The 22,263-nt window shown below is 33.9% G+C and overlaps 1 protein-coding gene across 3 annotated transcripts in view; it reads right to left on the bottom strand.

The window, feature by feature from the left end:
• The window catches only part of LOC122056313 (AP-1 complex subunit gamma-2-like), a 22,956-nt gene extending 693 nt beyond the window's left edge, over nt 1–22,263 (bottom strand). Inside the window, exons 1-19 of one of the 3 annotated variants that reach the window (XM_042618217.1) lie at nt 22,043–22,263; nt 21,639–21,844; nt 20,412–20,714; nt 20,147–20,288; nt 19,486–19,659; nt 16,580–16,759; nt 15,924–16,078; nt 13,882–13,972; nt 13,537–13,700; nt 7,274–7,328; nt 6,566–6,688; nt 6,394–6,489; nt 5,162–5,289; nt 3,774–3,878; nt 3,405–3,679; nt 1,257–1,364; nt 1,088–1,165; nt 845–1,020; nt 334–438 (exon numbers count right to left, since the gene is read on the bottom strand). In XM_042618217.1, the coding sequence (XP_042474151.1) occupies nt 334–438; nt 845–1,020; nt 1,088–1,165; nt 1,257–1,364; nt 3,405–3,679; nt 3,774–3,878; nt 5,162–5,289; nt 6,394–6,489; nt 6,566–6,688; nt 7,274–7,328; nt 13,537–13,700; nt 13,882–13,972; nt 15,924–16,078; nt 16,580–16,759; nt 19,486–19,659; nt 20,147–20,288; nt 20,412–20,578 (2,322 nt within the window). In that variant the 5' untranslated portion in view covers nt 20,579–20,714; nt 21,639–21,844; nt 22,043–22,263. The remainder of the gene's footprint in view (nt 1–333; nt 439–844; nt 1,021–1,087; nt 1,166–1,256; nt 1,365–3,404; nt 3,680–3,773; nt 3,879–5,161; nt 5,290–6,393; nt 6,490–6,565; nt 6,689–7,273; nt 7,329–13,536; nt 13,701–13,881; nt 13,973–15,923; nt 16,079–16,579; nt 16,760–19,485; nt 19,660–20,146; nt 20,289–20,411; nt 20,715–21,638; nt 21,845–22,042) is intronic. The other 2 variants (XM_042618216.1, XM_042618215.1) reach the window with 2 other exon arrangements.

Here is a 22,263-nt window from a genome sequence, read left to right on the forward strand (position 1 = left end):
TGCAAAATTCTTGTTATGAACCATTCAAGTAACTAATTATCAAATATTCTACTGTACTAAAATATAGTTTTACAACCAAGAAAATGGTTTAAAATATCTATACATTTCTTGATGAATGCAAACTTGAACATGATGCCATGACTTTAAATCAAAGTAATCAAAAGGCTAAAAGAATAATTCCTGACAGATGTCTATTTGATGAAACATGGGTGAATGAATGAATGAAGAACACTGGCACATTACTTGTTTGTTGTTGTTTTGCAGCTCAGTCATAGAAGAGTAAAAATAGAGGAAGTCACGGTGAAGGCATGTAAAGTAGTTGAATTGCGTTACCTGTCCGTGTTGGGAATTAGTTAGAGTTAGAGTTTGAGTGATTGCCCCATCACTGTTGGCTGGAAGAATATTGCCGCTGGCAGGTTCTAACTGTAGCTGAATAAACTGGATAATGAAGAAATCATGTATTATTATATTCCTTCTCTAGTGAATTAATAATATTCCACAACTAGATGACAAATGAACAAAAAAGGCATTGCATTCAACCATATTATGTGGATTGATTAAAAACTTAAATCTACTGAAGAAATAGCTTTCAACACATTCATGGTTTCTTCTGCTTCACTACCGCCAACATCCATGCCCTTTGTTATTATAAGTTTATAAATTTTTCTCGAGATGGATTGCTCTTCCCTGGAGAATCTGTCGTATGATATATCAACATTAACAGGCAAGAATTTAAATTTCTTTTCCAAATCCATTGGTAGCAATATATCTTGTTGATTCAGGCTTTAAGGTTGCATGTAGACAGCAAGGGAAAGAACTCAGCTCCAAAATATTCGTTACACACCTTAGGGACAGCTGCTAGAAAAATGAAATCCATATATTCGTCTGTAGATAAGTTTGTACACGTAACTTGGATTTGTGTAATTTGTGGTTTGTCAGGTTTCTTTGTAAAGGCGAAAGCAACCTTCAAGGTGCCACTCTGGAAAGCGATAATTGATGGATAAACTGGATGTTCATCATCTGTCCAAGAATTAACATAAGATTAATAAGCTCCCTTTTTATCACAGCAAAATTCAAACTCAATTACCAGTTGATCTATCCTTTGTAGTCCCATCCAACAAATCCATTACTTCAAAAGTGGATGGATTGGTTAGTGGTTCAGATCCTGTTAAGTATGGAAGAATACAACATCAGGTTTCAGATAACAAGATACATAAACATGATTATGAAATGCCTCTTTTTTTTTGAACTAGTACCTTGTTTGGAGGAGACATCCAATACTGGCACATCATTTTGATCATTAGTTCCTCCAATTGAAAGAAGATCTAGCAGAATATCTGTACCGACTGACGGTGAGATGGTACCTTCATGTACAGTAAAACCACACTACTATATTGTGCCACAAGAAGCCATAACAGAATAAAGTATTAACTATGGCTAATGAAGTTTTGTTTTTTCCGCAGAGTCTAGAAAAGAGCAGCAAATGTATGGACAACAATTTAAGTTTATGGTTCACATATATTATTGCTCCTGCCGAAAAGGATTATACTAGTTAAGCTGAAACAAAGTACATGTTCTACTCATGTCAAAGTAGTATTGCTGTCTTGGTCCTATAGTTTATCTAGATGTGTCATAGATGTTAGATGATAAAGCTACACACTTCCACATCATTTGCTACACATAAACCTTCTCAACTAAAACAAAGTGCTGCACAAAAGTGTGCTGCGTTAGAAGACCTAGAAGAATAGGCTCGAAGAAGCAAAGAGGGAATTCCTGTTGTAAGACTATAACTGCTTGTCTTTTCTTTTCATTCAATGCATCTTTATAGACAACTGCAGCAGCTACATCCACTTTATGGTTTTTAAATTGAACATAACTTCCCCACAAATCACTACATAATACACAATAGCATTACAACACACAAAATTGCCATATGCTGCCCTCATTTGGTCTTAAACCTAAAAAATATGTGTGAGTTAGTGATGGATGAATATCCACTACCGAAGCCCAGGGTTAGGCGACTCTATCTATATTTGTGAGAATAATGATATTTGCATCTACTAAGATCCCCAACACCAGTTTAAGTTGGCTCAAAGATATCATGGAATATCAACTTATTACAAATGCATTCAACTCTAGGACCTCTAGACTTAACAAATCTACCGATTCCCCTTAGGTTCCACATCTCTCCTCGATAAAATGACGATATATCATGACTTGACTATCAATGCTGAACAATGGTGATGGGTTTTAATCAATAAGGAGATAAGCTGTCAATTCAATGGAGGTTGAGCTCTGCAAACATAACTCCCTTGAGTTGCGTCCATCACTATGGCAAGGTCCCAGTCATAAAGGTGATGCAACTTTTCCATTGATGTAGTGGCAACTTTTAGAGGAAAAGAAAAAAAAACATGGGACGAAGAAAAGTTCTTTGGTGTAATGGTAGTGTCTGAAAAACAAAGGCATGAAAAAAGAAACACGCATGAAAGAGAATGTCTTAAGTATCTCAACTCTGATAACATGTGAATTATTGGGGGAAGAATCTCTTCGAACCTGAAACTTAGGTAACTTCGTTTATGTATCTGTATCGCAATAAGGGTATTTGCATATAGATCCATGTATCTTCACGCAATACATAATAACATTGCAATGCATAGCATGTCATATCTCTAAAGTTGTTCAATGTGATTATTAACTACAATTTTATGCCAATAATTAGATTAGGAATTTAGAAATGTTAGACTGGTTTGTAATCCTTGCAACATATGAGAAGAACACTAAGAATGATGTGCATCTCCTCTGAAGTAGAGACACAGATACAAGCAGATTAGCCAGATTATTTAATGCTAACACCAAGGTTCAAAATCTCGATTTGTGTCAAGTTTCAAACTTTGATGGGATACCATGCAAGCATTGACATACACATAAATTGGAGGCGAAGGAGAAAGGAGATTTTTTTTTTTAAAAAAACAACTCTATAGCATTTGAATTTGTGCCCATCTAGATAGTATAATTTTGACGTTGTGTTGTACGAACACAAGCTACAAAAAAAATAATAAATAACAAAGAATTTTGGTAATTTGTGGGAACAATATGTTTTAACCATAACAGCATGAGAATTCAAACCACGGCTAATAGTGAAAAGTCAAATAGCCGAAATATCTCATGAATGTATGCATTGGTATCCAATTCATACGGAGAAATAATCTTAGGGCAAGGACCATATTATTAGCAAAGTCGGTAGAGTTAGGCACAGCCAGAATTTTTAAATCTGTGTAGCAGAGATATATATTGTAAAGAATGGTCAAAAACATCAGAATACCAGAAACAAAGTAGGTTGAAAACATGGATTTGTTATCTTCAAAAACAAATAATTCAATACTAGAAAGTAAAAAAGTCAAGACCTGAGGTCAAAGGGTTTCCCAAGCCAATGCCTAACAAATCCTGCACAATATCATTGGTGGATGAAGTAGGAACTGGGTTATCATCTGGTATTAAATCAAGTAAATCCAGTAAGGGATTTGTCGGTGCATGGGCAACACCATTTGGAAGGCTAGGTGACGCTACAGGAGTTGGTCGGGTAAGTTTAACTGCAGAAATATTCACTTGTGAAGAACTAGTTCTTTTTCCAATGTAAGAAGACTCATCCAAAGCAGGCATCCGTTCAAGCAAAGAAGATCTGCATATTAATCAAAAGAATCAGAAATTAAAAGTCCGAGAACAAGCTAATTGGATCACATTGAATTATTGAGCCCAAAGAGTTAAGTATCCACTTGATATTCTGATGCCTCTGGATTATACAGTTGAATTCAATTGCTCTTTGCTGTAATTCAAGCACAACACTTCCCTTGTGATGAATAATTATCTCTCTTATCCTCCTGTAAATAAACAATTGAAATGTTACGAATAAATGCAACCATCAATATGTTTCTATAATAGAAAAAAAAACAAGAAAACTATTTTGCATGATGAGAACAAGCTACATCATCCATTAAAAATTTGCTGAAAGAATATGCAACGAAAGCATTAAAATTTAGAGAATGCAGCTTTAAAAAATTGTCTAATATAGAATGACATGTAATTTAAAAATGATTAGGAGTGATGCACATAAAACTTGCTTTGCAAGAAGGCTAACTAGGCTTGCTTGAACTTCATCCAGTGTTCAACAAACATTGAAAATAATATACAATTACAACCAAGAATTAGCAAATAAAATGGATAGAAGAAAAGAACTGACGTTTTAACAAAGATAAATTTCCTCAACATGCTAGGCAAAGAATGCTAGTTTAAGTGAGGATGCTATGCTTCATAACTAGTTTGTTTGAATAACCCAACATCAATTACTTTTAAATTTAATTGTAAAAAAGATTAACAATCAATTGGCAGAGTACTTCAACATTAGAAAATTGATTTAATGGCCTTTGACTGTATAAAATGTAGTCACGACCATTTCTAGAAAAATCAATTAGCATCAATGAAAATCAAAGAATATATTGTCTTGACAAAATTGAAACTTCAAAATTTATAATTTTCAGACTAAATCTGATTCTAAAGAAAGTGTAAATAAAAGTCATTTCTTGTAATATCCATACATTTTCATATTTTGGTATTTTATTTTCATATAGATTCATATGAATCCATTCTTTTTGAGAGAACTTAATAGGAGCACAAAGATAAAATTGTATCAGTATATGCAAATGTGAGCCTTGGTAATAAAAGGGAACTGCATAAAGATCATTGGAGATGTAAAGTACTCCTTAGTCAAAAACCATGACAATGAGTGTTAGGACCAAAAGAATGGGACTTTGTAAGTCCATGATCCTATCCATGTGTTTTCAATGTGGGACTTTGTTTGCAACCATTGCAACCCAACAATGAGAACAACTGGCATGCATTTGTAGTGCACAGCATGAGGTTTGTTACACCTAATATACACATATATAGGTATATGGAAATGTGATAGCATACTGATAGGTCAAATCTTGGTGGTAAATGAAAAGTACAAAGAGGATCTTCCCAAGTCAAAAATCATGAACTCAGAATAAGGTTTGTTAAACCTAACACAAAAATCATGGTACGAGCAACCAAAATGAAAGCCAAAATGGCGATAACTGGTAATAAGAGAAAAAGAGGATTGAATCAATTTGATGTAGGAACTTGCTCTGAGGTTGATGTAAAACGAGATGACAGCTTCAAAAGAGCAATCAAACACATTGACTGAATGGTAATATCTGATAAGTGGTGTTTTAAAGAAGCCTCTATAACATCAACAGCATGAGAATCTGTTACCTGCAAACAAGACATTATAAAGTGAAATAATACAACTGGAAAAGTAGTTTCTTCTCTTTTTTAAAACAGTAAACATAGGGGGGAAATAGTATTCATTAGGATCGGAGCTATTTTAATTGATTATGAAAAAAAAAACCTAAGATGAAAGACAATGTTTGAGGAATTAACAGAATGTAATAATGGATCAAAGAGTTTTGACAGCTTCTTTAAGTTTTCAATTGCAAGAACAAGAAGTCCATTGTTTGACGCAGCTGATCCTCCTAGATGGTATATATCTGCCATCCTCCTCATCAATAAGGAAACAGAGTTAATAAATCTCAAAATTCAAGTAAATATAAATCTCATAATAGATGTATGTCAGAGAAGTAATTCTAGAAAGGACTAATGACCTACAGAATAAGTTCTGCCAACAAATCAGATCTGAGGAATCAAATACTCTTATCTAGTTATCAGTGTTATTGGATTATCTTTGCTACTTTGGGAAAGAAAATGGCAAACCCAAAATATTACAGTAGCATCAGGATTTGAAGCTTGAACTGTACAAAAGTTCAAAAAAAAACTAGTATGCGCATGCAAGATTGTCTGACTCAATTTAATTGTTGAAACCATTATAACAACCCAACCAGATGATCATTAATTTTATTGGGCCTGATAACTTGGTCCAAAACTCTTCAGCCCAAGTTAATAATAGATCACCCATATAAGCCTATAAACCCTTTTGATTAGCTCACAATTCTAGGATGTAATAATCTTGAGATTGCAGTGAAAACCCAATGTCCAACTAAAATCCCAAGAACAATTTCCATCAATGGCATGTAAAGCCCAATGGCCTTCACCATTACACTGCAGTTTTTTCCAAACACACAATGCCTATGATGTGATGCTAATTGTAACAACTTGCCGAGATGAGATTCATTAAATTTGTCGAGTCAAATTGGTCAAAGCTTATTAACCCCCGGATTAGCCTACAATTTTACATGTGGAATTAAATTACAGCATCATAATTATAATATTAGAGATAATGTTGATCAAGAGACCATTAACTAGATGTGATAAGAAAATAAACTGTATTTTCTAGTGGAATATAGAGAGGTATGAACTTACATTCATTGTATTCTCCACTTCAGACACCTTTATGTTATTAACCAACAACTCACCATATTCACCAATGCACCATACTGCTACTTGCACTAAACTTCCCTATGGAATAAATCAGAACGTAAGGAAAACAAAATTGGCTGAAGTCAATATCATGTTAAAAAATAGTTTCCCTCACCTGATCAGGATGATTTTGGAGTGCCTTGTATAGTGATCTGACACAATAACCTTGTATATCAAGGGCATTACTTATTGTAATTATGAGACTATGCAATACATCATCTTTAACATAATTCCCAGCCTACAAAAATCATAAATAAATCACAACTATATTTTGGTGAAAAGTCCTCAATACTGAACTATCTAGTAGTGATTATGAACTGAAACAAGTGATGCAAATCTGACATATATTAAACATGAAGTGAATGCTTGCAATGACAAAAATGGCTTTTTTAGTGGGAAAAATTATTCAGCGATACCTGATACCCAACAAGTCTGCATCAAGAATTTGTGTTATCCAAGAGGGAAAATTCACCAGCATACTCTAGGTTCTTAAATATTTTGAAGAGAAATATTCTTTTACCAATGTTCAAGACAACAGTTAAAACCATGATATTCTACATGTATGAGACTGACCATAATCTCAGTTGTACTAATCAATTATATTTTGAAACCCATTGTGCTTTAAAAGCCTAGGTTTTTCAAGTTAAGAAGTAAGCCAGCCAAATAACTACATTTGCATGTCTACATGTCTCATATTCTCTATTTTCCAAAATGATCACAAAAGCTAAGCGTTATAAAATCAATGTACACATGTATACAGTTTAACAATTAATTTAGACTGTAAAAAGAAATGGATGCACTTCTCAGATCCAGTATCACTTACAATACATAAAACCTTGAACATCTGGTCAATATACCATTTCTTCTCCTGTGAGAACCTACAAAACATATGGAGTTCAAAAAAACATTGTTTTGAAGGATAACTCAAATGCTGGCAGAAAAACTACAGCCAATCAGATGCCTCTCACGCTAATAACTGTACTCCAGTACAAGGGCCTGTATGGTGATTCTCATGTTCTAAGGTGCAGCAAGGCAAGTGATTGATCAATTGAGAGTTTTCTAGTAGCTACATAGCTCTAAATGTGTGTTAAGTCTTTGTCTTAGTGATCAATATAGAGTTCTTAGCTTCCTTTATTTTAATTTAATTTTTTGAATAATTTCCTTTAGACAAAAGGTGTCCATTTGATTGCCTTTTATGTTGCATGTCAGAGCTTCATGAATGCTCCCCATAACAATTGTTGCCATATAATCACCCTCCAATGAAATTCCGCCACATTGTTGAAAATCCTAATAAAGTTTACTATCGTTTCAGTACTGATGGTATCTCTAAAAGGTTCTTTTCAGTTTTGTATCTCCCAAAAAGAGGCAATGAGAAATTTTATCTGATTAATGTGAAAAGTTTATATAGCTAGTACACAAGCCCTTTAAATAACTTTTGCATTATGTTACCATTCATCAGAGTTTTCATTATTCTACTTTTTTCAACATATTAAAAAAAAACATTGTCCATAGTCTATATCTAGAGCATCTTGATATAGTCATCCATCATTTACCCTACATCTGGCATCTTTGCTTCCAATACAAAATGTGGAAATAAGGGCAATCAAAATTTAGAAGGAACACGCATATAAATTCAGGGAAAACCCTAAAAAAGCTCTTAATTTTCATTTTTGTGCAGCCGAAGCATGTTTATCAAAAAATCCCAAATAAAGTCTCTTTTATTTGAAGTCACAAAAATAGCCAAGAATATGCATTGAATTATTCCACCATCGGCTGACCACTAAAGCACTCTGACAACCAACTAAAATCATGTCTTGTCAAGGGGGTCTTAGCTGGGTATTTTACAAATTAGAGACCTTTTTAGAGCACATATATTTATATGTTATTAGTGGGATTCAAACTCACAATCTTTGTGGCAAAATTTACAAATACGACCAGGGCAACTCTGTCAAACTAATTAAAATGGAACTAAAATACATATAGCAGTGTTATAATATAAAAAAAGGGCAGCCCGGTGCACGAAGCTCCCGCTATGCGGGGTCCCGGGGAAGGATCCATTGTACGCAGCCTTACCTTGCTTTGTTGCAAGAGGCTGTTTTCAGGATTTGAACCCGTGACCTTTTGGTCACAAAGCAACAACTTTACCGTTGCGCCAAGCAGTGTTATAACATAAGAATATAATTTTATACAAAGTCATATTTCACTCAAAATATCAAAATGTGATTCTAAGCCATGCATATTTTTTATGGATTGCATTTTTTCATGTAGGCATAATTTCACCTCATTATATATATTTCTAATGTTTTTACATTTTTAAACTCTGAAAGTTTTGTGTCACAAAGCTTTATAATGTATTCCCTTTTGTATAGACATTACTGCACTTTAATAAAGATAGTTCTATTCTTTTTGCACTCTAAAACTGCAAAATGGAAGCATAGTTTTGTGCTATAGATGTATCCAATGGCTTTAATTTTAATATTAAGTATCACTGCACATCTTATGACATTCTTAGCATTTGCATGTATTTTTTACATTGGGATAATATGGAAGCATATTTTGAGCTTTTTTTATCAAACATATTATAGTATTTATAAGGGTATTATTTTGTCTTTTTGGAAATATATGGTTTTGCATTATCCCAATGTCAAAAATTTCATGCAAATGTTAAGAATGTCATTAGGGATGTGTGATGATGCTCATATACAACAACAACAACCAAGCCTTTTCCCACTAGGTGGGGTCGGCTGTATGAATCCTTTTACGCCATTGAGCTCTATCTCCTATTATATCATCATCTATATTTAAATATATTTTATTTTGTTTTATTGTTGCTAACCAAGTCTTTTTTGGTCTTCCTCTTCCTCGTTTGATATGCATATTTATCATAGTTTCACATCGCCTAACTGGAGCATTTATTGGTGGTCTAAGTACATGTCCGTACCATCTTAAACGTGTCTCTCGGAGTTTTCCCTCAATAGATGCAACTCCGACTTTCTCTCTAATGCTCTCATTTCTTATTTTGTCCATCTTTGTATGTCCACACATCCACTTTAACATCCTCATCTCTGCAACTCTCATCTTCTGCTCGTGTGCTCGAGTCCATATAACATAGCAGGTCTAACTGCAGTTTTATAGAACTTACCTTTAAGTTTAAGAGGTACTTTACGGTCACATAAAACACTCGACGCTCCCCTCCATTTCACCCCTCCTGCTTGTATTCTATGTAAGACATCTCTCTCAATCCCTCCATCATTTTGTAAAAATGATCCTAAATATTTAAATCACTCGGTTCCAGGCAACTCATCCTCTCCTATCTTAACAATTGTTTCATTACTTCTAATATTGCTAAACTTAAATTCCATATATTCTGTCTTTAATCTACTAAGCTTAAAACCTTTCCCTTCTAGTGTTTCCCTCCAAGATTCTAGCTTAGCATTTACTCCTTCACGTGTCTCATCTACCAAAATAATATCATCTGCAAACAACATGCACCACGGTACTGTGTCTTGAATGTGCGTAGTGAGTTCATCCATAATTAGTGTAAAAAGATAGGGACTTAGAGCTGATCCTTGATGTAACCCTATCTTTATTGGAAATGCTTCAGTTACTCCATCTGAAGTCTTTACTCTGGTCGTTACATCCTCGTACATATCCTTAATTAGTTCAATATATGTTACGCTAACACCTTTCTTTTCTAAAATTCGCCATATAATTTCTCTTGGGACTCTATCATACGCTTTTTCTAAGTCAATGAATATCATGTGTAGATCTTGTTTTTGCTCCCGATATTTTTCAATTAATTGTCTAAGAAGATGTATAGCTTCTATTGTCGACCTTCCAGGCATAAACCCAAATTGATTTTCTGTCACTGTGATCTCCTTCCTTAATCTTTTTTCTATTACTTATTCCCAAACAACTATAACGGCGATGACGGTGGCAGTTTCAGACGTGGCCATGGCGGAAGGTGAGTTACGGCCTAAAGTGGCGGTACGGTTGATTCCCACCTCCCGTCTAGGCAGCCGTCACGACCGCCATTTAGAACATTATAAATGCTTAAGTTAATCCGCCTAAAATGTTCACTCTGATCGTTACATCCTCATATATATCTTTAATTAGTTCAATATATGTTACGCTAAAACCTTTCTTTTCTAGAATTCTCCATATAATGTCTCTTGCAACTCTTGATAAAGTTTTTTCTAAGTGAATATATCATTTACTAGTACTCTATTGCATTCATCTTTAATACATCTTGTTCGGATAAGATCTCTTGTTTTCCTCTCATTTTAGCTATTCTATAAATGTATCTTTTCCTTTCTTTTATATCCAATTTTTGATATAACCATTTAAAAGTTTCATTCTTTGCTTCATTCACGGCTTTCTTAGCTTTTTTCTTAGCTATTGTATATTTTTTTAAGTTTTCTCATTTTTACAAATATATAATTCCTTATAAGCTATTCGCTTTTTCCTTCACTTTCTCTTGTACTTTCTCATTCCACCACCAAGATCCCATACTTAGCCTATTGGGTAGTGAGTCTCTAGGGATGACTTTACAGTCTTACAAATCGTTCGATGATAAGTGTCATTGGCTCAGAAGCTACTCATTTTTGTCACTTTTTCCAACGTTTTCTCATTTCACTATCAAAATTCTTTATTTGGTAGTGTTCGTACTTACTGAGTATACTCTTGGTCATCATTTTCAAATTTTGTCATCTTATCTCATGTTATATTCGAGTTGCCATGTACTCGAATTGCTAGTATACTCTTGACTCTCTCTAAAGATACTTTATTTTCCATCATTTCACTTCAATCACTTGATGATAGGAGTTATGCATATTTTTCTTTTATTGATACTATACTTGAGGTGTGTATCTAACGTCACTAACCTATATTGGATGGTTAAGTTTTCTCTAGGATGACCTTGTAACCTGTATAAATTTTTCTATCCCTCATTTTGTTCATAAGAAAGTCAGTTTATGACTTATTGTTCTCACTCTTGAATGTAACTAGTTGTTCTTTCATCTTGAAAAACATATTAGCATAAGTTCATATGTTATCGTAAAATCTAATATAGTTTTTCCTTCCTCATTCCTCGCTCCCCCATAGCCCCCACGTACTCTCTCATATTCCTCATTTTCACTCTACACTCATTTAGATCACCTCCTATTAAAATTTTTCATTTGTGAAAATATTTTGTAATATTTCATCTAAGTCCTCCCAAACTTAATTTGGTAGTTTCATCTAATCCTACTTGTAGTGCATATACACTAATTATGTTCATAGTTTCTTTTGCTTCATTATCTTAAGGGCTATAATTCTATCCCCTTTTCTAACTACTCCTACAACTTCATCCTTTAACAAACTATCTACAATAATACCCACTCCATTTCTTGTTCTACTCTTTCCAGTGTACCATAACTTAAAACCCGAGTTCTCTATCATCTTTGCCTTCTCACTTGTCCATTTTGTCTCTTGTACACACAAAATATTAATTTTTCTCCTAATCATCATATCTACTACCTCGATTTATCAGTGAGAGTTCCTATGTTCCATGTTCCAAATCTTAGATTATTAGTTTTCCTATCATATTTGTTCTTATCTAACCTATGGTGTGAGAACTCTTGCCTATTTAACACTACACCCAAGTTCTCATGGAGATGTAGCGGTCCTTGCTGAGACGTTACAGTCGGACCCTGTAATGCAAACTCTTGCATATTTATCACTACACCCGAGTTCTGGAGATGTAGCGGTCCTTGCCGAGACGTTACAATCGGACCCTGCAACGCGTTCCTTCCGGGGAACAACCTAGCATTAGCACAATAGTTTAATGGATTCATTCATGAAATATTTGTCATAGTTTGACGCTGGCTGACAACCTAACGCAACCCTCCTCCTTTATCCGGGCTTGGGACCGGCCATGACCGGTCATCATGCTCATATAAGAAACAAAAATTAATAGATTCTTTTTATTAGAGAGACATATTATGACCAAAAATTGGTTTATAATTTCAGTGAGATATCACGGTTAAGGTGTAATTATACCAGCATAAAAAGTGAAAGTTGTTAAAAACCTTTATGCCATAAAATTATATTACAAAAATATATATTGACTTTTATTTTCTCATATAGCTATTATTACACATCACTAATGTCATTTCGAACACTTGCATATAATTTATACATTACATGATCGAAGATGTGTAGTGATGCTTACATATAAAAATGAATCTCTTTAGCATACAACTGTGTTTTAACCAAAACATGGTTCCACATTGTCAAAGAGCAAAAAACATATAAAAATATTTAAAATATCTTTATTGAGGTGTAATGCCTAAATAAAACATTAAAATACCTTTTTATGACAGAATCATCTTTTAGGATGCCTCTTTATTGAGGTGTGATGCCTAAAATATGGTTTTGCACTTTTAGAGCATAAAAAATATTTTAAAAAAATTTAAAACATTTTTACCAAATGAAACGGGCCTGCACAAAAAGTAAAAGCAATTAAAAATATTTATTCCATAAATCAATATTTTGAGTAAAGCATAGTTCTATATATAATTATATTCTTATGTTATAAGATTAGATTAAAAAAGTTTACTTCCATTGTGATAAATGTCATTAAAAAATTCCTAGTGGTAGTTGTAATTTTTTTGCCATGGTAGAGGTGTGGGTTCAAATCTCACAAATAACATACAAACATATAGGCCCTAAAAGGGCCCCCTAGTTCTCTAAAATTCCCTGTTAAGGCTCCCTTTTTTTTAAGGCTTGATTGGTCGGCCAACCATTGACAGTGATCAGCGGTCAACAGACAACTGAAGGAATATTCATATAAATTTTCTAAACATATTTTGTAACTTCAAATAAAAGGAACCTTATTTGGGACATTTTGATAAAGGAACTTTGGCAGGGGCAAAAATAAAATCTAGAGGCTTTCTATGGATTTTGCCCTTAGATTAATTCATGATTTAATATCATTAATGACATAAAGGAAAATAAATATGCAATTGCATTAAGTTGGAAGGCCTAATCATTAGAGCTAATCTCCATAGATTTTTTTTTTTAATGAAGGATGACATTTTCACTTACTTCTTAACAATTGAACAAATTTTGGCAGTTAGATCACCCTTAAAATCTTGATCACTCACTTCTAGATAACCAATAAGTTCCCTTGTCAAAGGTTTCACATTTGTCTCATTGACTAGAAGAAAAACAAGCTCCAGAGTCCTCTTTCGAATGGAGATATCAGAATCCTGAAAAAGATGATACATGAAATATGATGATTCCCAACAGACACATAATAACTACAACAGAAGCTCTAGTTTATCCATGCTATAAGTGAATTTTTATGGTGTCTCTTTGGAATAGCAAACAAAAAGAAAATATGTTTTCTAGTTTTATAGGAATGCCACTTATTCATAAGGCACTCCCTACCTTCATGCATTCAAGGATTGTTGTTTTGTGCCTCTGCACTGCTTGTGAGTCTACACTGACTGCCTTCATGAGCATGTTGAGTGCAACATATCTAAGAGAAAAGGGGGAAGAAATTTAGAAGCATTGCTATCAATAGAAATTGAACCTTTTGAGTCAGAGAATTAGTAAGTTGAAATTAACTTCAATTTTTCTCAAATACAAGCAAGCACACTTGAATGGCCGTAATCAAATAAATAGTGATCAGAACAGTAAAGAAGACTTGCACTGAATAGTCAATATTCAAAATTTGAAATTAGAATTAAAGGTCCTCAAAAAAAGAAAGTGCATAACTAGATCAGTGAGAATATGAAATGCAAAATGAAGGGTAAAAAGTTTGTGTTCCCTGTTTAAAACTGAAGAACGTATATGCTAGTCTTTTTCACATTTAATGCCGTTTTAAATTACAACAAAATGAGTACATATCCATTGAATTCCCCCAATGATCAAACTGTTGATAACATCAAGATGTACAACACAAACTGGCAAAGGTATAGTGATAATTTTGCAATCTATTTGAAATAATAAGTTCAGCCTCGCCTTGATAGTTATTTATGCATTATTAGGCATAGCTGCATAAGGAATATATATGTTGGTGAATAACACTAGTTAATCAGTACCATACAAGTATACAACTATATCTTCTACTTGGTACCAAAGACATCTCTTATCCCATTAGGGACAGAAAAGAGAAAGAACTTCCTACACAAACTCAGGTAGAGATGGTGTAGAGGGAAAGAAAGAAGTGAACTCGAAAAAATGTTAGAACAAGAAGAACTTACACAAGTTCAAGAAGTTAAAACAATATGAATGTTATTTCCACCAGTGGGGATGGAAAGAAGTAGGAAGAGGGAGAATTTCATGCACAAATTTAAGTAAAGATGGAGTAGAGGGAAAGAAAGGAATAATTCAAAAAATACCACAATAGTAAAGGTAAAGGCACAATATATCTCACAAGAATAACAATGGTAACTTTTTAGAGACAACAACAACAAAGAAAAATGCACTTGAACCATGAAGATAATTAGTAAGGAGACAGTTGTGAAGAAAGCAAGCACATCCATGGACCTATAGTAGAAGAAAATATAGCATTTTATGGAAGATCTTTCATTAGAAGACACTCAAGGATAATCATCAAGAGACATGACAAAATTTCTAAAATCAAAGGTAGAACTAAATCAACTTGGAGCAACTCCATCGGTGCATGGGCATCTCTACCTAGCGACAAGGGCATAAAGAAGATCCAGGGACTTGAGGCTTTCAATCAAGATCAGGACACAAACAATAACCACTCTTCTCACTCCCAATCAGAAGAAGATGACTCTTCTCTACCCAAAACTAGTGGCTGCAAGAATTGGAGGTGGCAAGTAACATGCTCGGTGAGACTAGGACAATAGGGATAGAGATGACATTGCACTTATCCAAGGAGGAGGATGCAGTCTGCATGGATAGACTGCATGTACAAAAGGCTTCATCAACTGAGAGATGAACACCTGAGAGATATATGAAGACGTGGATGCCTGTTACGAAGGAACAAGTGGCTGTACTAAAATAGAGGAAATTATTCCTCATACAACCATTAGTAGGTAGCCTCCCTCTACCTATATATAAATAGTATTATAAATATGGAACATTACAAATGGATATTATTCCTCATAGAACCCTTAGTAGGTAGCCTCCCTCTACCAATATAAATATGATTAAGAATATGGAATATTACACATAGACCTCTATATCACACATTTACAAATGGGCCCAATTAGCCAATATGAGCTTTTAAAAGAGGTGTAAATGAAGCACCTATAGGTAAGTTGTTCAGGTAAATATGTAGATTCAAAAGGATATTTATTATCTGAAATAAAGTCTTCCAGATCAAGCAAATTAATTTGACAAGTTGGGCATAATATCACTTATCCTAAAAAACACTAAGAAGTGCCAGTGCCAATGTGCCAGTGCCAGTGCAGATATTCACAAAATTAATTATAAAATATTGGAAACAAAGATACCTGATATTGTTGTCACGATTTGACAAGAATTTGCCCAGAATATTGATTGCAAGGACACGTAAACCACTAGTAGCTTCTATACCCATTATTGTTTCGACGCATTCATATAAAATAGCATTTCCAGCATTTTTGTGTGATTCAGTTCTTGTTGCAACCTACAACAGTAATGATATAGGACAATCAGATTTGAGTGATTGCATACGTCAGACAAGATATTCAATCAGAAAGATGAATTAGGATTTGTTAAGCACAACTACAACTTGTTATAGCTCGATACGGAAATGATTAAAGAAAATATTTATATGCCAAATGGTGGATGAAGAAAACAAACGTAAAGCTTGAAAATGGTAGAGTTATATCTTAATGCACTTTACTATAGGATATTTATTTAGAAAGGCCAAAGAAATACAAGAAGTATTTACTATATAAGTGCACAAATCAAAGATTGTTAACTTGTATTAACAATAAAATTGGCATGTCTTTGCAGTTGGCAATTTTGAGGATACAACAAAATGCTTTCCATAAAAATATGGATTTTAAAATTCTCAAAGATCATAAATGTAATATGGAATGTATGCATTAGATTAAGGTGTCTTCAAGGAACTGAGCAAGAATAATTCACACTTAAGAAATAATTAGGTTACTTGAAAATAGACCTGAGCAAGAATGTCGGTCATATATTCACTACATTCAACATCTCCTTGGCCCAACAAGCGCATCAACTTAAGAATTCGGATTTGCAAGAAAGGGTCCATAACCCCAGCAATCTCATACTCAGGTGTATATGAACTGTTGGACAGTTCCTTCAAAATTTGAACCAAACCCTTTATGCAGCTCTATAATCAAAGATGAAATAGTTTTAAAGCAGAACTTGAAGCAAACTAGCTATTTGCTTTAATTTAAAGTGATAAAAAAGCATAACATAAAATAGAATAAGGATGAAAACTAAGAATAATAGTGCCAATTAAAATTACAAACTACAGGACTAAAAAGAAGGTGCATCTAGTCTGAGGATATTTTCTGAAACACTGAATGGCTGGATCATAGCATCAGATGAGTCTTAAATGAAAATAATTAAATTAAGCTAAGATACAAATACTCTTCTCAATTGGAAGAAAAATGATGTAAATATTTTCAAAGTAAAAACTAAAAATATTACCATAATTTTAAAGTCAATAATAAAAAGTTTGCAACAATCACAGATATCTATTTTGAAACTCCAATTTGGTTCAACATGGAGACTTGTGGACTAAGGAAGAAGCTTTATCTATAAGCTTAGATGAAGGAAGTACTTGGGTCTGACAAAGTTAATTTGTCAATCTATACCAATTGTTACACATTATATTAGAGCACAACTAATCCTAGACATAATGAGATATCTGAAATGGATTGATTGTGATGGTGGAGAACAATTGGACCTTACGTGTAGGAGGAATCCATTATATGGTTCGAACTGAGAAACCCAATCAAGCTAAGTAAAAACTATGGTTTGATTTGATTTTGTATTACCAAACCGAATTTATTTTTGAAATATTAGAAAATATTTGACATTGAAATTCTTTTTTATAACAAATTTTGAAATTTATGTCTAATTCATAGTGAACATTTGATTAAAATTTTTCAGTTTAATATAAAAATTTAAAGACTATTATGCTTAATGCAAATTTGGTTCAAGTCAAACCAAATTGACCATTTTGATTTGGTCAATTTGATTTATATGCTCGCTTGATTTGATTTGGCTTGTCAATATAAAATTTTGTTAAATTTAATTCAATTTGGCTGGGTCCAATTGAGTTTGAACTAAATAGACAACCATATCACATGGTTCTTGATAAAGGAGATTTTGGACTGAATTAGAACTTAGAATGTGCGTCTTGACAAGATTGTCAAACCTTAAGATATTGTGAAATTTCAATTTAGTACTTATTATAATTGTGGGTTTATAATCCTAGATAGGGTAATTACTATTACCTTAGTTTTAAGAATTCTTTAGCAGTGATGGATCAAACAAAGTTAATGGATTAGTTCTCTCATTTGGGTATGTTATTATTCTATTGGTGATTCGATTAGTTTTTTTGGACAATCATTAGTTTCTTAGGTGAAGCTGTGATTCTATTGTGAATCTGCTAGTCATCACCTGAGTGAATTGTTCACGATAGTGTTTAATCTGCCCATGCTTGGTATTTCAAAACTAAATTAATACAACAGCCTGTATAACCATTAATGACTTTGCTATTAGCCCCCACGGGCTAGCACAGTTGATTCATGCAAGGGTGTTGCTGCCAATAGGCCGATTCCCAGCAGATGCGGAATGTTCCGCTGGTAGCCTCAACCCCTCCTTGCATGCGCTGCTATTGCTGGGTGAAGCTCCCCGTGATTTACCTCCCTCCAAATAATAAAGGGCTACTCTAGAGGGGTCGCCGAGGTGACAGTTTCACTTTCTGTTGCCAATTAATGACTTTGCTATTTTATTATCTTGTAGTGTTCAAGTGCAAATCTAGTGGGTATTGCCATAGTGAAATGGTCATGAATCTCAATATGAGTTCAAAATGTTCAACCTACACTTTTGCTATTTCTGAAAAAAAAAATATGAGAACATAATATCTCAGGTAAAGTTAGAGTAGTTATTTCAATTTATGTTAGTAGCCTAAGTTAACCTTGATGACTCAACTAAGTAGGTTCACAGCTCCAACTCCACCTTCATTACCATGAGCCTCTATTTTAGATCACTAATGATGAAGACTTAGGAAATTCTCCAATGTAGATCAATGATGGATCTTCTCCCCCAAGTGACATGTGAAAGGCAGTCTTTAGTAGTACCAAGGTCACAATTATTTAGATATTGTGACTCAAGTATCCTAATTGATTCAATTTATAAAATTATGGAAAGTATGGTATATGTCCACCTAATAAGGTTAATAAATTAGATCTTAGACAATAAAATTATTTCAACAACATCTTTTGAAATCTGAACAAGTATTTTTTTCAATATTAGCGTATATTTACCTATTTCCCACACATATTTTGCATTTATATCTTCCTTACAACAACAACAACAACCAAGTCTTTTCCCACTAAGTGGGGTCGGCTGTATGAATCCTTTTACGCCATTGAGCTCTATCTCCTATTATATCATCATCTATATTTAAATAAATTTTATCTTGTTTTATTGTTGTTAACCAAGTCTTTTTTGGTCTTCCTCTTCCTCGTTTTATATGCATGTTTATCATAGTTTCACATCGCCTAACTGGAGCATTTATTGGTCGTCTAAGTACATGTCCGTACCATCTTAAACGTGTCTCTCTGAGTTTTTCCTCAATAGATGCAACTCCTACTTTCTCTCTAATGCTCTCATTTCTTATTTTGTCCATCCTCGTATGTCCACACCTCGTTTTATATCTTCCTTGATTTATTATTATACTTTAATACTTTATTATGAAGAGCTTAAATAAATAGAACAGTTAGATGCTTATGCAACAGCATACAGTCCTTTTCAAATACTTATTGCAAACACTGACATATTCTAATACTAGTTTGAGTTTCTAGCAATAACAAGTGGTACCTTCCTCAAATGCTCAAGGGGAATATCACTGACTTTACATAAAGTGATACAAAGCTGAACAGCTGATATCAAGACTCCATGATGTTTTTCTTTCAACAGAGAAGCAGCAGGAATCATTAAGTTTTCTGCCAAATCTGGAACTTTTCTTATTATCCTGATAGAGCACAAGGCAGCCTATCAAACAAGAAAACAGCTCAACGTGACTACAAAATAAGGGAACTTGAATAGAAATCCTAAAAGAGAACTGTTCAAAATTTTCATAATATTATAAGGTATTAAATTTTGAGATAATACTCATACTTCCAACCTATGAAACAATGTCATCGACATACTGATAAGCAGATGAAAACTTTGTTAACAGAACCCAGTCAATCTTATACTTTATTATAAAACGAAGATAAAGAAGAATCAACAAATATAAATCAAATGAGAATAAAAAGGAATAATATACAGAGCATATAGTCATTGTGCTAGCTCTCAACAAAGAAGGTTATGAAAACAAATAAACTCCAAGATGAAATTTTAGGCAACTTGTCCTCTATGAGTTATTTCTAGGTTTTAAAATTCAAATCTTGTAGTTACAACGAAAAGGCAAGAGTTTAATTCAAACAAGTCTGGAATGCAACTGAATGGGAAAAAAAACTCAAAACGGACAGTGCACCTTTTTTTTTATATCTAGGTCTCTACTTAAAAAGAGCCTTTGCACTTCTGGTTCAAGATCCCTTGCCATTTCTGCAGAACATATGTTCCCTAAAGCACAAAGAGCAAGACCCACAATATAATGATTCAAGTGATTGAGATCTCTGAATGTGTCGAGTCAAAAGAACAAATATTTTGAAAGTGACTTGAAAAATCCAGATAGAGATAATAGAGCTTGCTCAACAACTAAAGAATTCAGTGTGTTATATACTGAAGATGATGGATACTGTTTCAAGGAATTTGTAACTAGCATAAGTACTTCCTGTCTTTCATCCAGAAGCAGCATAAGGCCCAAATAGCCAATCCGTTTCTCAGGAAAGCCAACAGCAGCAATCAGTTTGAGACACTCCATTTGACCGAAATGAGTAGGATAGCCAAGCATGTGAATAAACATAAGTTTAGCAAGATTACGGTGCCTAAAAAATTGGTCATTTTCATTGATTGAAGAACGTATAGCAGCACATTCCTTTCTGACAACTGCACGCTCTTCTGCTGCAGTTTTGCAAGCACGTGCAGCTCGAATCAGATCCCTGCAACAAAAGTTTTAAAATGTATAAAATAAAACAATCAAGATCAGTTGAATTTAAATCAGAAAATCAAATTTTTATAAAAATATAAATACAATTTTAACAAAATGGCAAGAAACAATCGGCGTTTAACCGTCAACCCATCTTGAGTGACAGATTTAAAAATAAAATATGATCCTTGCAGTAAAGGTAACTTTTTCCTTGACATTGTTTTTACTTGAACTTGATCACTAGGGAAACAAGAATAAACCCTAAACCATATGAATCTTATCCCACCATTAAACTAAGATAATGAAGAAACCTATTGGGAAAACCTCACCTATGCTTTTACTTGAATTTGATCACCAGGGGAAAGGAATAATATTATGTTTATTGAAAGTCATGATTTCCAGCCATTTGGGCTCGACTGCATGAATATATTCTTATCCTGTAACCAAACTGAGAACCTTCAGGGTATTGGATTGAGACCGATTTAAGTTTTAAGCATGGCATTATACCAATGTGCTTATTTGCTTATTCTGTATTTTGTTAGTTTATTACTCAGTGAGATGAGAATTTCCACCATATTGCCTCACATTGAGAAAGTTTCACATTTCTAGGTAAATTAGGGTTGATTTATTAAACGGCTTGAGATGGAGGATCATAGCATTCTACCTACTTAAAGTTCACTTTATAGGATGTCTCAGTGGTATAATAGAAGATATCAAAGTATCCTCAATGCCAACACAGGTATGTCCAAAAAGATTAAGATTCTACCCATTAGTGCTAATCAAGTTATTCAAAACTCCAGCTAAAAATTAATGCTTTCCTCCTTTTGCTGATACCTTGTAGCAATGCAATCAGCCAACTGAAGAAAACAAAAGAGAGCATAATATACTCTAAAGTAAGTTTTCCAATTGTGAGACCGAGATTTTAAGCATTATATACCTTCCATATCGTTAGGTCTCTATTTTTGTGGAGCCCATCTTATGAGGAACATATGCTTGAACCAAAGCTAAACTAAAAAGTGCCAGTTAGTGTATGGAAACAGGAAATGCTAAGACCTCAAGTTTATATCAGACCAATGAACAGGAATCCACTTATGAAGTGGAATCGTGCCACAACACCAAGATTGCCTCTACCTCGGCGCCATTCTACAAAGCAAGACAGCAAAATCCATAATCTTTAGAGAAACTATCAGTTGTTTGTATTACGCATTAAGATCAAATTTCTTGAATTCTTGGGCCAACTAGCAGGGACTGAAGGTGATTAGAATCGACCCAAACATAACAAAGAAAAACAAAATAAAACAAAAATGTGGAAATTGAGGATTTAAAGGGTTGATGACTGACCTCAACCGCGATGGCGAGGAAAACGCATTCATTGTAAAATCCACCAAGATTTTCCAACATGGGAAAAAGGAATCGGTGAGGAAAGCAAAAGCACTGAGAGAGTTTGGAAGAGAGGGGGAGAGAGAGAGAGAGAGAGAGAGAGAGACGGTGGGTGGAGGAGGAGGAAGAGTCGGATCTGAGAGAGACCGGAATCGAACACTGCGGAGGTCAATTTACTTTCT

The sequence above is a fragment of the Zingiber officinale genome, chromosome 3B (genome assembly GCF_018446385.1).
Source record: "Zingiber officinale cultivar Zhangliang chromosome 3B, Zo_v1.1, whole genome shotgun sequence".
Taxonomy (NCBI): Eukaryota; Viridiplantae; Streptophyta; class Magnoliopsida; order Zingiberales; family Zingiberaceae; genus Zingiber; species Zingiber officinale.